General features: G+C 45.5%; 1 protein-coding gene across 1 annotated transcript; it reads left to right on the top strand.

Moving 5' to 3' along the window:
- Window positions 1–4,356: 4,356 nt before the first annotated feature.
- On the top strand, window positions 4,357–6,204 carry Fam181b (family with sequence similarity 181 member B). The gene has a single exon (XM_085683032.2). It carries the CDS (start codon window positions 4,472–4,474, stop codon window positions 5,753–5,755), a length of 1,284 nt encoding a protein of 427 aa, XP_085539158.2. The 5' UTR covers window positions 4,357–4,471; the 3' UTR covers window positions 5,756–6,204.
- The last annotated feature ends 12,612 nt before the right edge of the window (window positions 6,205–18,816 follow it).

An 18,816-nucleotide genomic window follows, 5' to 3' on the forward strand; every position in this document is an offset into this window, starting at 1 on the left:
AACAGCAAGCAAATTTCTGTATATACACTCAGTGACAAGTACAGAGTGGGAGGCAGTTGGCAAGGCGACAGCTCAGTTTCTTTAACAAAACAAACACAATGCTGCTAATGATAAAAAGGACTCAAGAGATACATGAAATCTTTGTCATTTCCTTACCAGAAGGGTAGAAGCTAATGTCCCACCCTTTAAATCAGTAGTAGCCTTAATCACTTGCTTAACCAACAAAAAACAGTGAGAGTGACTTCCTGAGGGTTCCAAAACTAGAAACCTGGCAGATGCCTCATGGGCCTCTTGGAGCATCTTCTCTAGAACCTCCTATCTTTCTTCCTAAGAAGTCAGAGTCCTCTTAGATCAGGATGCTGGAGACACCAGCCTATGAAAGATGTCAGTTTGGATCCTCTAGGTCAGCCCAGCATCTCATAAACCAGATGCTTCACGTAGTCAAACTACTGATCTGCAACATTTCAAACTTTGATAATGTGTCTATTGTTTTGCGCTGCTCAATTTTGGAGTCACCTATTACATAATGAAAGATGGGAAAAGTAAGATTTTTTTAACTTGTATTTTACATTTATTGGTTCATGTGTGTGCATGTGCGTGCATGTGTATGTGTGTGCTATGGAACCTGTGGAGGGGGTCACAAGACAACTTGTAAGAGCTGGAGCTCTTCTACAATGTGGGTCTTAGAGGTGGAACTTAGGTTCAGGCTTGGTGGCAAGAGCCTCTATCTCATGAGCCATCTCCCTTGCCCAACATTTCATATTTTAAACCAAAAGTTGAGATGTAGTGTTGGTAGAAGGCTCACGGGGGTGGGTGGGATGTGGGGTGGGGTTGGGTGAGAAACAAGACAAAAGACACATTGGGTGTGTGTGTGTGTGTGTGTGTGTGTGTGTGTGTGTGTGTGTATCTGTGAGGCAACATTGTATTAGGATGAAAATGATACCTTATAAATTGTGTGAAGAATTAAGTTGCTTTTCTTGAGATTTTCTAATTAACTAGTGACAGGAAATTGATTTGGGAAGAATAAAGAGATGCATAATTATTTCTTTCATGATGAATGTGCACTCCTGGCACCTCTGGGGACTAAGACTGTCCTGCAGGGAATATGATTAAAGTTAAAAAGAGGGAAAACAAAATAAGTAAGTCAGCCCCTGATCATGCTGCTGTATTTACCCACAGAAAGGAGGCAGCTCTCAGGTGGGCTTTTGTTCGCGTAATGTTCTGAAATCCTTGTGGAAAAGAACAATATGAAATCTCAATTCTCCCAAATGGTTTGGGGCGAGTTCAGCTCTTGAGCCCCTGGGGGGGCTCAGTTCCCAAGGAGACTAATCCCACTTGCTCAGCGTTAGGCATCACCAGGAGGAAAGAGCTCTCCATTGGAGATCTGCAGCTCCCCTGGTGCAGGCGGGAGTTGAGTCCCTCTGCTCCATAGGAAGTGAAATGTATTGATGTCAAAGCCATCAAGTGATTACTTTTACTCAGGGGGGAGGAGGAGGGACTGAAGTGCCTGGCAGGAGCGAGCCATTGGCTCAACTAAAATCAATTTCATCCCAGATGGAACTCTTCCGAAAAAGAAAACAGTCGGACGAGGTCTGTGATATAGTTGGATAAGTTTGAGCTCTAGGAGCTTCCTCTGGTTTTAGAAACAGAATAATTTTAACCAAAGTTATTCTCTGTTGACCCCTTCCCATAAACATCATTGCTTTCACTTGCTATGCCTCTTGGTTGTTCTTTCAGAGAGAGACTGCATATTTGCTTGAAATACTCGGGCATATCCTTTAAGTCTTTGCTCCAACACTGCCCTGTCTTTGTAAATAGCTTATCTTCTTTGGGAAGTCTTGAGGGTCTTTTTTATCCCACCAACTCTGGAGCCTTTAATTTACTTAGGTCATATACTACAATGATTCATGTGCATGTCTGCCTTTCCATTAGAACATATACCACAATGCCTCATGTGCATGTCTGTCTTTCCATATGCGTGTCTGTCTTTCCACCCTAACATATACTACAATGACTCGTGTGTATGTCTGTCTTTCTGTTAGAACATATACTACAATGACTTGTGTGCATGTCTGTCTTTCCATTAGAAAGCGCTAGAATCATGGCTTCTTACCTCCGCATCCCTAGTTTTTTTTTACTCCAGGTGAGTGTCAATATTTTTCTGCTGAATGAGTAAGTGACTGGATGGGCATAGATGGCAGCGTTGTGAATCATGAAAAGTTATACATATTTTACTTTCTGTACACATAGTTGTCAAAAGCGTTCACTTCTATTATCTTGTTGGTTTCTCACCAAACAGTTCTCCTGTTATTTCTATTTATAGGTTAGAGTCCACAGAAGGAGCTTTGTACTGTCAGACAATAAAGGATAGCCTTTGGGTATAACTTCAACTTCGTTCACTGTCCTCTTAAATTTTCTATAGCCACAGGCACAGCTGCTCCCTTGCATTAGGAAATAGGCACTTGGATAGGGACAATGGACAAATGACATTGATCTTATGATCCGTATGTTGAAATAGAATGGGTTGGACATAAAAAATCAAGAACATGGAGTTCACTGGGTCGCTATTTTATGCCAGAAGGAGGAAGTGAACTAGCATTCACCATTCCAGGAGAAGTCACATTTGCCTAGCAGGTCATACGACCTCTCAAAACCCATGGGAATAGTTATGACTATTCTTGTTTCTCAGACGAGGAATGGAAATGATATGGAAAAGTTAGCTTTGATGTGTAGAATTCTAACTTTCTAGGAATGAAGAATTTTTTTACAGATGAATTTTCATGGTCCATTTATTTTAAATATGATGATATTATTAGAATTTTGGTTTCTTTCAGACTTTTAAGTATAGAATCTTGTGCAGTGGGCCTCTGGGCATTTCTAATTAAACGCTTGTCATCTCTACTGGACTCCGTGTGTCTCTGGCCTTGGACATCACCAAGTGAACCCGAAAGAAATGGCAATTGCGCCAACTTGGATTAAAATACAAAGTTTGATTCAGCTTTATGGGTTTGTTTAAGTGCCTCTTTCCCTTTGCTTAGACAAAGCCCGTCTTCTTTGGTAAGGGTGTATGTCTGCTACAACAGGTTTCTGCTATTGCTGCAGAAAAATGGGGCTTCACAGGAAGTCTTTGATGCTCCTCTTCAGTGACTGTTGTGTGCACAGGGCTTTCCTGTTTTTCCATCAGTTAATCCTCATGAGTACCTGTGACAGAGAAGACTTGTCAAGGAGTACAGCCACATCCACAGGCCGCTTCTTTTATAATAAATACTATATGTGCCCAGTGAGGTGAGCAGCCACACCTGTGTTTAATATGAGTAAACTAACCAAAGCAAAGCGTGGTGGGCCAGACTTTCAGCCCCAGTCACAAGGCTTAAACCAGAACCCAAGTCTTTTACCAAAAACTTTTCATGCTGGACCGTGTTCATTTTCTCTGTCTCAGGAATGAATCTCCGGTTTAAAGTATCAAGGGGATTGTTTAAAGACCCTGGAAATGTGTCAAGGACAGTCTACATGGCTTGAGAAGTAGGACAGAGGAACATCTGGGAGCTGCCCACATGCCTGAGGGAGGCGTGGAGTGCGAACTCTCTCTCTCTCTCTCTCTCTCTCTCTCTCTCTCTCTCTCTCTCTCTCTGGCTTAGGGAGACTGACTTCTTCCTCATTTGCCTTTTGGGCCAAGTGCTGGCTTCTTCAAGCTAGTATTAACTTCTAACAACCAATCAGTAGTAGTAAAAACTTGAGGGTCTCGGGAAACTGATCAGAATCTTAGACTCAGAGTTTGAAGAAACAGAATTTTCCTCCTGCATTCTGGGAATGGCATCATTTGGGGAATGGCGTTGTCTGACTGGGCTAGATGTGTCTGTGGCCAATTCTTCGAACTTTTCAGAGGTCCGGTTTCTTTTGTTGAATGACGATAAAAAACACGCAGTTCACGAGGTTGTTGGACATGATTAAAAGTGATAGTAAAGTACGGACAATGGCTCAGGGCAAACATCCAGAAGCTGCAAACTAGTGGACCTCACTGCTTCCAGAGTTGAGATCGAAACCCAGCTTTGTGGACTCAACGTCTTCTTTACCTTAGGCACCCAGTCCGGAGCCAGGGTGTGTTTTTACAGGGGCTGAGCTGCGTTTGAACACAGGCTTTCTCCGCAACCCTGGCGGTTGAGGCCAGTCAAAACAAATGCCCCGGGGCACAGGGTAAAAAAAGGGTTAAGGCTTGGGAAAGCTCAGAAAACAAGAAAAACCCGAGTTCACCCCCCTCGCCCCACCCCCTAAGCCTGGCTAAGCAAGCCCCTCCCCTCCGCTACCGGGGCGGTCGCCGGGCTATCCCACCCTCCGCCTCCAGCTTACAAGATCTAATGAGCTCCCCCGGGAGGTTGAGCCTCGAGCCCCGGCCCGAGCGAGCAGACAGCGCCGCGCCTGGGCAGAAGCCGGCCGGGAGCGGACGGGCCGCGCTGCGGACCGAACCGCGGCGATGGCGGTGCAGGCTGCGCTGCTTAGCTCGCACCCCTTCATACCCTTCGGTTTCGGAGGTTCCGCGGAAGGGCTGGTGAGCGCCTTCGGAAGTTTGGACAAGGGCTGCTGTTTCGAGGACGATGAGAGCGGGGCGCCCGCGGGAGCGCTGCTGTCGGCATCAGAGGGCGGGGACGTCCGCGAGGCTACCCGCGACCTGCTCAGCTTCATAGACTCGGCGTCCAGCAACATCAAGCTGGCGCTGGACAAGCCAGGCAAGTCCAAGAGGAAGGTGAACCACCGCAAGTACCTGCAGAAGCAGATCAAGCGCTGCAGCGGCCTCATGGGCACCGCGCCTACGGGACCACCATCCCCGAGCGCGCCAGACGCTCCAGCTAAGCGGCCACCGGGCGCCCCGGGAGCCCCAACCGTCGCCGCCCCGGCGCACTGCAAGGCCACACCGAGGAGGGAGGCGACACAGGCCGCGGCTGCCGCCAGCCTGCAGAGCCGGAGCCTGGCTGCCCTTTTTGATTCTCTGCACCAAGTCCCCGGGGGCGCAGAGCCGGCAAGCGGTGGGGTGACCGTGCGGGTCCCGGGCCTCGGGGCAGCGAGCGCTGCAGGCGACGGGGCCGCCACCGCGGGGAGCTCAGCGGCCCCGGGCGCCAGGAAGGTTCCTCTGCGCGCCCGCAACCTGCCCCCGTCCTTCTTCACTGAGCCGTCCCGGGTGTGTGGCAGCGGCGGCGGCAGCGGTGGCAGCGGCTGCGGCTGCGGTCCCTCGGGCCAGGGAGTGAGCCTGGGTGACCTAGAGAAAGGGGCGGAGGCCGTCGAGTTCTTCGAGTTGCTGGCGCCGGACTTCTGCGCTGGTAACGAGTCGGGGGTCTTGCTGGCCGCGGAGCCTCTGGACGCGTTCCCAGCTGGAGCTACAGTCCTACGGGGCCCCTTGGAGCTGGAGTCGGGCTCCTTTGAGCCACCAGCGATGGTAGGGAACCTACTCTATCCTGAGCCGTGGAGCGCCCCGAGCTGTCCTCAGACCAAGAAGCCTCCTCTGGCTGGCGTTCGCGGAGGCCTGACCTTGAACGAGCCTGTGCGCCTCCTGTACCCCACCGCCTTGGACTCTCCAGGTGGGGAGGACACACCAGCTTTGGCCTCTTTTCCTCCCTTCTTCCCAGATTGCGCGCTGCCGCCGCCCCATCAGGTGTCCTACGATTACAGTGCGGGTTACAGCCGCGCGGTTTACCCCAATCTCTGGAGACCCGACGGGGCCTGGGAAGGGGCGTCTGGGGAAGACGGGGCGCATCCAGACTAACTGTGAGGTACCCTTCGTTTCCCTTATGACTGCTGTGTGGGTATCTCCTGAGTGGAGAGAAGATGTGAAAACATTAAGTGAAGACAAATGGAATTTAAGACTACAACAAAACAAACCACAATTCATCTAATAAAAGAAACTTTAAGACAAGAGATGAAGAGGAGTGGGGAGTTGTTTTCATCAGAATCTCAGATTTTATTTTCTTTAAGTCTAAGTGGCCCTTAGATTCTTACTTGGGCAAGAGCCCTAAAATCCCGAGAAAGGGCTTGGGGACTAATCGGGTGGGATGACGGAAGGGTCAAGAACAAGACAGAGCTTTTGTAGTCACCTGCCTCATCTCAGTTCAGCCAAGGTCAGTGTGTTGAATGTCTGTCCTTACCCCTTTGAAGCAGCACCTTGGTGTCCCCTCCCCCCGAGTACATTATGAATTAAAGCCCATATTGAAAGAATCAGAGCAGAGATATGTGGTCATTGAGTCGAGTGTTTTCTTAGTCTTAGTGTTTCCACAGATCTCTCAGACTTGCTAGGCGGAGGCTGCGAGCAGCGGTTTGGTGTTGGTAAGGCCAGTGCTGACCTCCCTTCCTTCCCCGTTTTCTTTTTCTGCTGTTTTTTTTTTTTGGGGGGGGGAGTAGGGTGGTGGGTGGAGGCTGACAGAGCCATTACAACTATTTTTTTTTTCCCCACGGTGCTGGTTATTGAGCCAAAGGCTTCAAACAAGCAAGGCAGAGGTCTCCCTCTGAGCTTTATCTCCCCCCCAAGCTCTGTGTGTGATTTTCTTCTTTCATTCTCGGGACACCCGCCCCACCCCAGCCCCACACACTTTTCTCTTCTTAGAGAACCACTTACCTAGCTCTCGCTCTAGCCCCTCATTGCTCTCTCTTTCTGTTCGCCTCCTTTGGCTCTCCTAAATCTCTGAGTTAGGAGAAAAAAACCTGGCAAGCCTAGAGGCCCATTTCTCTTTCCCTTTAGCAACCATTTTGGGAGCGGGGAAGGGAGACAGGGTCTAGCCTCTTTGTTTCTAAGTTTCCTTGTTACAACAAAGAATGACAACCTTTCTCCACTTTCAACTTTGCAGCTCTTTGGGTGGCTCAGAAGTGAAATACACAAACTGTCTTGAGACTGTTGCATTGCTTGGGCCAGCGGGTATATATGTATTTTTATAAGCATGTAAGCGGTTTCTGCACCGGAAACCACTGGACATGCTATTCTCACATTTTGTTTGTTTGTTTGTTTTCTTTTGGACCTTAAGAAGCTGTACAACTTTACTACCTCCCTTCCAGCTGCATCTGTGTGTCCCACATCCTTGCTCCCCAGCCTACCTAACCTTACTCACTCCTTCCTATACCTTACCATGATAGGGAATGGTAGAGGGTACAAAGTTTCCAAGGGTTTTTTCCCATTCTCTTTATAAGCAGTCTGACAATGGAATCTGATGGGGGTGTGTGTGTGTGTGGGGGGGTATGTGTGGATGGAGACTTTAAGGGGGGGGAGTCAGAGAAATATTTTACTCAGTCATGGATGTGGCTGGGAGGAGTCGCAGCACCCTTGATGATTGAGGGCCAGAGGAAGAAAACCCCTGTGGGAGGTGAGCCGCTGGAGGTGAGAGAGGAGGCTGCTGAGTACAGACCCGCAGGTAAGAATGCAAGAAAAGACCAAAACCCAGAGACGGAGTCAGGGCCATCTACAGACTGCTGCTTCTGCGCAAGGCAGCCAAGACAGGCGGTCAGAACAGCTACACGTGAGAAAGGAAAACCAGTGTTGCTGTCAGGGATTAAAAAGCCAGGGTGTCAATGTCCGCAAAAATTAACAACACTGCTGTAGATTTTGGAAAAGGATTGTTCAAAAAAAAAGAAAAAGGTATATGAAGCAATGATGGGTAGAGCTCCAAGTGCTATTACCGAACCACTCTTCTCTGAGCAAAACTTTTCTTAAGGCAACTTCATAGGAGGCAGAGCAGTAACTCTGAGCAAAACTTTTCTTAAGGCAACTTCATAGGAGGCAGAGCAGTAACCATGAAAAGAGCCTTCCAGTCTGGAAACCTGGCTGCTGCGTTCCTTCACGGCGGAGAAACGTGATCCACGTCAATGTGTTAACCGCGCTGCCGCTCAACAGCCCTTTACCTTCTCTAAGTTGTTTTACAGTGAGAATATTCCAGGGTAGAATTTCACAGTCAGACTTTAACACCGCGGCTGTGACTGTTCTTAAGGTTTGCCCTCACTGTGGTGTTTCTTAATTCTCTTCTTTCTTCTTACCCAGTTTAGTAAGAACAAGATCTCTTTTGATCGGCACCATGTTTGTTCTGCCTTCTGCCGGCACCACCTGTTTCTATGTGCCAGGTGTCGAGCCAAGCATCAGTTGACTAATTATCTTTCTGGGGACGGTGGGCGGGGGGAGTTGTCTGTTGCTCCCCTGAAAGCCGAGGCTCGGACAGGCAAAACTCTAACTCATTGAAAGCAAGCGGTGGTTTAGATCCATGAATACTTGGCCACTAAAATCTACCTGTCATTTGTGATGTTTCGCTATGATTTTCACACACGGGGTTTCTAGCTGCTATGCTAAACCAGTAGCAGAATTTCCTAATCCTTAGTACTGTTGAAATTTTGGGTACAATTCTTTACGTTGCTTGCTGTCCTGTGCATGACCAAGTGTTTAGCAACCTGGGCTTGTCCATTAGATGCTACTGGTACCCTGCTGGTTGTGATGATAAAATCTATCCCCGTTGTCACATGTGCCCTCAGATGCAAAATTATTACTGATTGAGAATTATTATGCTTGACAAAGATAATCTTTGTGACTTTGGGGGTGTCCAGCACTTTCACATCAATCTTATTCATTTACTTATTTATTATTTTATTTACTATGCATATATATATATATATATATTTAATTTTGATAAAGGTCCAAATTTAGGTGCTGTTATTTTCTTTATTATTGTTGTTGGTTAAATAATAAAAAAGGCCAAGGGAAGAATAAAATCAATTAACTTAGTTTCATCTTATTATTGTTTATTTACCAGTCATGGTTCATTTCCTGTACTGAATTGTGGTTTCCCCATTGGCAAACTGGAGAACAATCTATCACAGAGGATTGCTGTAAGACTTTGTCATAAGGTGTTTACAAAAGCTCACCAAGAGGGAGGGGGCAGTATTTGATAGTCTGGGCTTGGCTTTATGTTAAACTGTCTTGTTTTCCAGGCTCCTATGTGTACCGGATCCTGACAGGAAGCCCAGTGGGCAGCAGCCTTCCAAAGACCACTGGCTGAAGGAGGTTCCCTATTACTGACATGGCACTTCCACCCCATTTTCCCACCTCTGATTCCTCTTTTTCCCATGTTCCTTTTCAATCTGAGTTTATCTGAATCTGCTGAGTCACACACTGTATGACAGTGATGCTCACAGTATCCTTGTCAAAGGTGGATCTTCGTTGTATCTCTGGTGTAGTCACATAATCATCATAAAGACTTATTTTTTTCTCAAGGAATGTAATGTCCTTGTAATTGTATGCCTGGACAAGCTTGAGACCCTGTTTAGTTGGTAATGATAATCGTGTATGTCGAACACATGTTCTTTATTGCCTCTTCAGCTGGTCATTCTTGATTCCTGGGTTGAGTTTTAAGAGTCATAATGTCCCAACTCTTCATCCATGTTCATTCAAGCTGCCACATACCCATTTTCACACCACTGGATACTGGCAAGATAGAGACCCTTTGTTTCAGTCACCCCTTTCCCCATACCCTTCCAGCTTCTCTCTGCAATTCTACAACTGTCAGGACCTCATCCTACTCCTGTGGCCCAGGGTCCTGCCACCCCTGCTCCACAAGAAAACATCACTCCGTTTATTGTCTTTATTCTCTATCATCAGCCTTCCTATTTCCTCATTTCCCCTTACATTCTGGAGGTAAATCTTTAGCACAAATTAAAAAAATTGCAAGGGGAGAAGAATACTTGAGTGAAAATCTCAACTTTTTGCCAAGAGTCTCTGGGGGAGGAGCCCACATGTTTGCCTCTACTTCGTTGGCTATATTAACTTTTACTATTTTGAGTCGAGTGTGATCAACATTCTAATTTCCTAGGTATGCCCATGTTTAAGACGGCACATTGCACATGCCAAGGAATCCCTAAATCCATAGTCTATTCTGCCTCTGCCCATCATCCCCCAGGAATTGCTCCCACTGAGGTCCCACTGTCCTACCTAGGAATAGAGATGCTCCATTTTCCTAAACACCCACCAGATGACTAGGGGGCCTCATTTCCTTTCCCTTAACCTTGTGCCCTCCCTGTCTTCTCTCCTCCCTGAAGCCCTTGCTCATTGGTGTTCGTCGGAGCCCCTTTGCCTTTCTTCGCTGCACTCCTGGCTTTCTCCTGGGAGATGGTGACTTTCCCACACCTCCATTTGTTCTGTATGTTCTGATGAACCCACCCTGACCCAGCCTTGCACTTACAGCGTCTTTCCTCCACATTCGACAGTTGCTTACATACACTCTAGACAGTATGTCCTGGGGACTCCTTAACCCCCCAGATTCTATGTTTGAAATCGAGGATACCCTCAGACTGATTAGTCACAGTCAACTTAATCACATTACTTCTTGTAGCCGCTCCCATTCATCGAAACGGCAACTGACGCCTGCTAAGTTAGTATAAACATTTTGTTCATGATTTGAGATCGTGCTCAATAGACCCATATCTACATTTATATGAATTCATGTTTATATAGTCTCTTACATAAGAATTGAAGTGTTACTAGGACATTATCTAAATTAAGATGCATTTCTTTCTCTCTTTCAATAAATGACTTAAAAAATACAAACAAACAAACAAACAAACAAAAAACCAAACCAAAGCTTAGGCAAGGAGCTCTAGGACACTAATACTTCCTTTTCCATCTATTCCTGAACTTAGCTAGTGTTCATTAGACCTGAGGTACTACCTCCCTGGTGGTCTCGAGACTAGAATGATTTAACAGTAATTAGTGGATTGGAGTTTCAGTTTGAAAGATACTGACTTAAATTCTCGCCTGTCTCTGTCTCCTCTACTCTGCTAGTGATATTTCCTTGGTGTGAACCCTCAGTACCTGTCACCTGACCTACTCCATTGACGCCTTAACTTCTTCTCTGGGCCTGCAATCCTCTTGTTCATCCTCTCCATTCCTTTCTAAGGTGAGATATCAAAAAAATCCCTGCCGGAACTTCTTCCCTTAAAATTCTTGAATGACTTCTTCCTGTTGCTTCCTTTGCTGATTTCAAAGTCTTTGCTTGTAGGTGCGGCTTCTGTCATCCTTTCTAACACCACCCACAACTCCCCTAAGATAGGAATCACAGTTGCTCGATGGCTCCCTGCCCATGAATGTGCTGGACTCTGTACGCACTCCTGTACCACTGCAGCCCAGAGTGCCCTCTCCTGACTTCTCTGCTTTCTTCCTACATCAGTGCCACCCCCGTTTCATTTTTCCCCTGGTTCTACTAAGCACTTGTTCTCAAATCTTTTATTCAATTCCAAGATTATCTTGTCGCAATTGATTAGATGTTGTAAAATAGCTGTCCTTCCTCTGCCTTCTTCCCTGGGAGCCTCCACAGCTGTGTTGTTTTTGGAACTGGACAGCAGCAATGCATGGTCGATGACGTCTGGATGAATTTTATAATTGTAGTTGATGATGTCTGGATGAATTTTATAATTGTAAAGAGATTTCCCTTTAGTTTTTTCATTTGAGCCTTACCTAAGTCTTGTAAAATGGCATTTGCTGAGGACATGGTATGCAAAGAGAATCCCCCTTCCATAAGAATTAACTTGTGGTGGAAATTTTGTACAGGTGTAACAACCACATGAGCAATTGTAGAGACACCTAAAGGCATAGTTACTTTGCCTGGAACAGCACATGTGTGGCAGGTGGACATGATATTGGTGCCATGGCTTTAATTATTTGCTCTGTCTGTTTGGTGTGGCCAGATCTTTCCTCTGTGAGTTTATTATACTAAAAACTTTTCTCTTCCGACAGTGAATTTAAAGTTGAGATGTGCACCTTAGACAGAAGTCCGTGAAGTAATTTGTTCCTTTGTGAATGATGAAGACCAAAGAAATGTCAGAAAGTTTAGGTGATCAGTGGATGGTATGAATAGTTTTAAAGGCTACTATTTCTAGAAATGCATTTCAAGTTACATTCATTTTTCTGTTTGCTTTGGTGCTAGTGGAGGAAGAGGAAAGGAAGACAGGAATGAAAAAATAAACAAATGTCTATATACTTAGGGAATCCACCCCTCCACTTAATAGCAATATAAATGTAATGGGTATAATTATATCCCCTAAAGGATATGCTGAAGAAATAACTCCTAGGGGCTCAGGATGTGCCACTCTTTAACTGTAGGGTATTTACATAAATAATAAAGGTAAAATGAATTCATTAAGGTAGAAGCTAATTCACTATGACTGATGTATCTATGAAAGGGAAACTTGGACACACACACAGACACACATGCACACACACCAAAGATGCTTTTAAGAGATAGGGAAAAATCAGTCGCATCTATTAGTCAATGAGCACAAGGATGACTGGATAACACCAGACACTGTAAATCGCGGAGCGGTTAGAGCATCACCCTGCCCAAACCTTAAGTTCAGACTTGCAGCCTCCAGAACTGGAATACAGTATATTTCTATGATTTCAAGCCACCCAATTTCACGTGTTGATATAAAAGCTTTATCAAAATGAAGAAATGCCTCCTATGATGACAATGATGAGAAAAAAATCAGTTATATTTATTGTATCACGTAAGTTCTTGTGCTTAAAACAGACGTATGTAATTATATTACATTTACTTTATTTCATACTAGGTGTGACCAGTTCTGAGTATTGGCAGGATCCAGATGAATCAGTGATATTAATCCTACCAAACGAGAGCCTTCAGTTCTCATAAGTTAGTTTTGGTTGAATTTAAAATTAGTGAAGAACATTATGGTTTGATTTCTTTTCTTTTTTTAAACCAGTTATGCAAAAATAACTTATTTTTTTCTCAGAGTAGGAAACAGTAATGAAGAATTGTTTGGCTCTTCATTTGGTTCTTATGGAAAGTGACCACACGCTGCTTTCATCATGTCTTTGTGGTCAAGGTTGCTGCTTTTGACATGAAAATCTGGACACACTTTCTTGCGCATGTGCGAAGACTTGGAGAGAGTGTGTTTTCTGACGAGGGAAACCTGCTGGGCGAGGAGAGTCATCCATGTAACATTAATTTAGTTGCCCATTCAAAGAGCATTTATAGAGCTTCTCTGGTGTGGGAGGTCCTTCTGTCTGTGTGTTGCTTTTCTTGGTTAATGAATAAAGAAACTGCCTTGGCCTGTTGATAGGGCAGAACTTAGATTGGTGGGGAAGACGAACTTAATGCTGGGAGGAAGAAGGGCGGGGTCAGGGGACGTCATGGATCCGCTGCCTGAGATAGACATGCTGAAACTTTGCTGGTAGGCCACGACTTCGTGGTGACACACAGTTTAATAGAAATGGGTTAAATTAAGATGGAAGAGTTAGCCAATAAGAAGCTAGAGCTAATGGGCCAAGCAGTGATTTAATGAATACAGTTTCTATGTGGTTATTTCGGGGCTAAGCTAGCTGGGCGGCCAAGACGAACAAATGAGGCCCTCCTCCTACACTTCTCTGTGCCTTCCACTGGGTGCCAGGCATGAAGCTGAACAGACAAGAACAACACAGTTCCTAACTTAGGAAGCTTGTGCCTTAGTGGGACAGATGGGCCTATGACACATAGTCCTAGCACAAAATAATAGCTTTTGAAGGTAAGGTATAAATGAGATGCCAGGATCACCAGTCTGGTGAACTGTGTTATGGAAACCTCCCAAGAACTGTCCCAGCCTCTTTCATTTTCTACATCTTTATTAAGCCACCTACTGAGAGTAGGCCCTGCTAAATGCTAGGGATATGAAGATGGGAAAGACAAACAAAGAATCACTGCTAGTATGTGATGAAAGTGCAGAAGCAATCATACATCCCAAGTAGAAGGGAGGACAGCCACAGCGGTCACACATCCTACAGAGAAGAGAGGGTGGACTGGGCAGAGTCGTCATTTGCAGAGATTTGATTCCCTTGGTCCAAATTGACCAGTATGAGGCAGGAACCACTTCTTGTTCCCATAAACAGGGAAGTTTTGCTCATTCAACAGGGCCCTTGTCTTATGACCATAAACTTCACTTCATCTACTACTATCTTCCCAAGTCAAAGCTCCTCTCCCATCTGGAGTTTCTTTATGTAGTGGCAGAGTTTATCGAATGCTGGAAGATTGACTTGTATTATTCAAAAATCTCAGAAACTCCAACTTACAAGTCATGAGTAAATTTGCTAGTATTCAGGAATAAGTAGACACAAACCAGGTAATACTGACCAGGGGAATTCCTAGCTATGCCTACATAAAAGCTATGCTAACTAGAACTCAAGGAACAAGCACTTGGGACCAGAGATGTAACATATCTGTTAGAACAACTCCTCAAATTGGCACATCAAAGACTTTTTTTTAATGTTCAATTAACTGTTTAAGCTTTACCAAGTTTGCCTCAATATCTATGCCTTAATGTCTTTCCATCTTCCAAGAGTGTGCCAGAACCTGTGGGGGTTCATACCCCAGTCACTTATTGCATCCAAAGAAGTTCCATTCAAGGGAGACCATCACTGTTTTCCAAGAAACACTGGGTTGCACAGATCATACATCATGAGCTTGCATAGCCAATGGGATTGGTGGAGGGTAAGACTTAGTCTGTTTTTTCCTGTAACTGTTACAGAACTACAGTGCAGCAAGGTCAGCTATGGAGATTAAATTGTCTCCATCAGGGCTTCAGGGAGACTCACTCTGGAGGTGCACACAGGTCCTTGGTATGCCACAGGAAAGATTTTCTGAATGTGTTAGAGCGAAGTAAAGTTGTTTCTTGATGCGCTTGAGTCAAGTGCAGGTGTAAGGGGAGGAAGCAGTAGCTATGGATGCCCTTTGTGTGCCTTCAAGCTGCTTAATAGGTAAGTTTAGATACTTGGGAAAATGTGTGCTGGTAAATTGCCTTTCCCTACCCACAGAATCCAGCACTTGAAGAGACTCTTTCTGATGTAGGCTGGCAGCGAGTAGACATAAAACACTCACCAAAAGGAAGCTTACTAACTCCATAGGTCACAGGGAGTTTGAACTTATGCATACTCCAGTAGCTCTTTGTAGAGATTCTGCTCGGGAAGCTTCTCAGAATGGGGGATACAGTTCTTACAGATGTTTCTATTGAAAACTGGGTATCAACCCGCAAGGGGTAGAACTCAGACTCTGGGGACAAGGGATGCCCTTTGAAACACTTTCTCATGATGTCTCTGTTTCCTAACTAGCTGTCCTGCCTCAGTTACCCTAGTTGTGTACCTGTGAGTCTTTAAAACAGTGTTTCCATAGACACTGTATGGCTCGTGATAGCCGTGAAAGCCACCCTGGCAAACTTGCTCCACCCAGAAAAGCAGACCAGCTAATGCTGCAAGTTTCACTTGCTGCAGAAACCCCAGCATGCGTTGTGGGGAAACAATCTCTTTGGTGGTCAGGTATACAGGGCCAGGATAGATAGAGTCTGAAACCTGACACCCCGAAGACTCAGACCCACCACTATTCCTCCTCATTTCTGTGGTCTAATAGAGCCATTCAATTTTTGTTTTAAAACCTGAAATATCAGGCTCCTTGGTCCTAAATCATTGCGGTTTACTTCCTGTTTCAGACAAACGAAGTCTGTCAGCTTTTCGTGTCAGCTTTTCGTATAACGACTCCTCTACTGTTGGGTGTGTGGTTCCTGGCTGTCCGGTAAAGGGATGGGAATGTTGATGGACATCTTTGTAACCGCTCGAGTTTCCAGAGGTATGTCCTGGGGCAGGAGGTATCACTAAACCAAATCTCCATGTTCTTCTTCTGTCAAATGGCAACACGGACACCATAGGGAGTTACAACTGCCTTAGATCCGTGGACCCAGTAAGTGCCTACCTAGCGTATTATAAAGACCAGTCTTGAGCAGTGACTATTATTAGTGCTGCTGGTGTCCCACGAAGATGGACTTCAGAGAGCTGAAAAAGAGCTTTGAACTTCCCAGTGCCTCCCCACTGCACCCAGATAGGAAGAACTAGATGTCATGGGAGTATTCCGTTCAGGATTTAAAGGCCTGGGGGAAGCTCTGCCACTAAAAAAACATGCCTTCTCTCCTCAGTGTTTTGGAATCCGTGACTAACTGGTCCCTTCAGATGAGCCGGCTTGTAAAGGAGTGACGGTGGAGTGCGCTTTGCCCTGGAAGACAAAACAAACGCGCACAAAGGGCTGTTGCCGCTGGGCAGGACTGGGGCTCCCTCCCACTACCCTAGGAGATTCTGTCTGGTCCTTCTGGAGCGGAGCAGGCCTCCCTCGCGGTCCGGATTCTGGGTGGTCAGCTTTGTGCTTTGAGACCCAAGGCTTCCGAGTTCTGGGTGCCCAGTGCTACTCAGACTTCGATCTCTTAATTCCCTCCCTAACGACAGGATTTCAAAGCAGCGCAGGGGATAAAGTGGCCCAGAGAGACTCAGGACACGTTTGAACAGTAGCCCAGAACTCAGACGGAATCTGAATCGTATTGGCACAGGCCCTGGTCATGGGTTGCTGCCAGAACATTGTAAGAAAACCCATTCTTGTCTGTACAATGATGGGGGAGGAAACAGGAAGTGAGGCAGCACGGCTTCAATTATTATCCTCTCTGAGAGTCTGAGCGGAGAGGGCTCCCCTACCCGCCTGGAAGTTGCCACACACCAAGTGCTGGGAATAAGCTGGACAGCAGTGGCGAGTGATGCAGCAGCAGCAGCCCCAGCCCCAGCCCTAGCTGCCTCTGCCGCCCAGACCTGAGTGACTAAGCTAGCCCTGTAGGCCAGGGCTAGCTAGGGTCAAGCTCTGTTTCTGCTGTATCCTATTGCCGTCACTTTGCAGAGTTACTTTGTCAAACTGCTATCTAGAAAGTGGTGCTAAAAGCTTTTTCTGATGTTGGGAGGAGTGTGAGGATGAAAAATACATCATGCATAGAGGTACTGCCAAGCACCAGGCATGGGACAGGTTTGCAGGATCTGGTATTACTTCTAAGACCTAAGATCTGGAAGTAACCCACTCAGGGATGCTCAGCATCAGCCACTTGACGCTCTGTGCATGAGTGTTCTTGACCTGAAACGCAGCTACCTTCTAACACTGTTTGCTAATGCTGTGTGCAAGGCGTTGGTAAATAGTACAGAATCTGGAGATCACATAGTCAGGGGATGAAATACACCTCACCCACAGCTTTCAGGGCTGATAATTGAACTTAGGGCCTTACATGTGAGAAACTATCATTCTATCGCCAGGTTTTATTTTCAGTTCTAAGGCTACATCCCAACAGTGAATTTATTTCAAATTCAGATGAGGTCAAAGATTATCGTGCTCTTGTCTTACTAGTCATATCAGACTCTATGCCAACTCTCATAACCGACTTTCAAAATGTTGATGTATTTCCTCTGGGCGATTTAAAAGCAATTGTTTTAGATTTACTTATTTTAATTTGATGTGTATGACTTTTGCTCAAAAGTACGTTTGTTCACCACAAAGAAGTGACTGTGGAGGTCAGAAGAAGGCATCCTATTCCCTGATGGCTGGGAGCTAACGTGTGGGTAATGGGAATCAAATCCAGAGTTCTGGAAGAGCAGCCAGGGCTCTTAACAGCTGCACCTTCTCTCCAGCTCCCCACCAGTGATACTTTTGCCTCTCTTCAGCTGAGGTGAAAGTTTAGAGCTAGATCCTACTTCATTGAGGAGAGTGGCCTTCCGTTTGTGTTTCGTTCATGCAACATGAGAAAGCTAGACAAACAGCCCTCGGTCTGCCCCTGTCTTCTGCAGGTGGACCACTGTGGACAAAATTGTCCCAACACCATGTTTGTGCCCAGATGTTTCTCCCAGAGACACACTGGAGTGCCTGCTTTCTTTCTTACCCTCTGGATCTTCCTATTTTTTTTTAAATTTTCTTTTTGCTAAGGTAGGGCTGATTTTGACATTGGCCAAAATTATAGGATAATGTTTAAAAGGAAAGAAGGAAAAGATTTTTTTCCCAAACACTTGAAAATAATTTAAATATTTAGCGTGTCTGGCAGCAAATGAGGAAATTTTATGGAATGGGAGTCACAATGTTAATATGAAAGTGCTAGTCTGGAAAATATTCAGAAATGTGAATTATATACACCCATACTGTTCCCCAAATGGAAAAGTTCCTTACCTCTGAATCTTGGTTCTCCCCATTTATGCAGAGAATATACAGTGACTCTAGTGAGACCAGTGCTCAGTGAGAAACAAAGACTTCAGAATGGCGAGTTTAATAAAATCCACCACAGCAACGGCGACTGATTTACTTGCCTCGGACCTTGGCTAATTTTGTCATTTCAGCATCTTTTAGTTTCCCCAGGTGTGGCGGGACCTCACGCGGATGCCATCAGAGATGTTATACCGCATTGAGTGTTCCTTTTTTTTTGTTTTGGTTTGAATTTTAGTATTTTATTTCATATATCCTAGCCATAAAGTCCCATATGGATTTTCATTAATTAAATTATTAATTAATTTCATTAATTAATTAATGACATGTTATCAAGTTTCAGAGATTTATTCATCAGTGTAATAAACTGCAAAAAAATCAACATGATTTCATGCATTCAGCAGTGTATTTCCTGGTTTAGGGGACAGCTGTGCGAATGGCTTTGAAAGACCTTCCTTATAAGTAGCTTTGTGGTGAGCTTCATGGTTTAGAAGTCAGGGCCTTCTTTCTTCAGTTTGCTGTAGTCCACATTCACAGAGTAGAACTTATATTGTTCACTGGGGACCGAGTTTCCAGGACGGAGCGGCAGCTGCGGCCAGGCTTTCAGCAGATTGCCCCGTGCTTAGTTTAACCGCACTGACTTCTCTTTCTCTCCAGGTTACCAATCTCCCCGATGTGGAGGCAGGCCCAGATCAATTCTTTGAGCGAGGCTCCGAAGAATAGGGCCATTTATATTTTTGCTTAGACGACTGGAAAATCCTTTTATCCTGCT

Source organism: Myodes glareolus, chromosome 24, assembly GCF_982192425.1.
Source record: "Myodes glareolus chromosome 24, mMyoGla1.1, whole genome shotgun sequence".
Classification (NCBI taxonomy): domain Eukaryota; kingdom Metazoa; phylum Chordata; class Mammalia; order Rodentia; family Cricetidae; genus Myodes; species Myodes glareolus.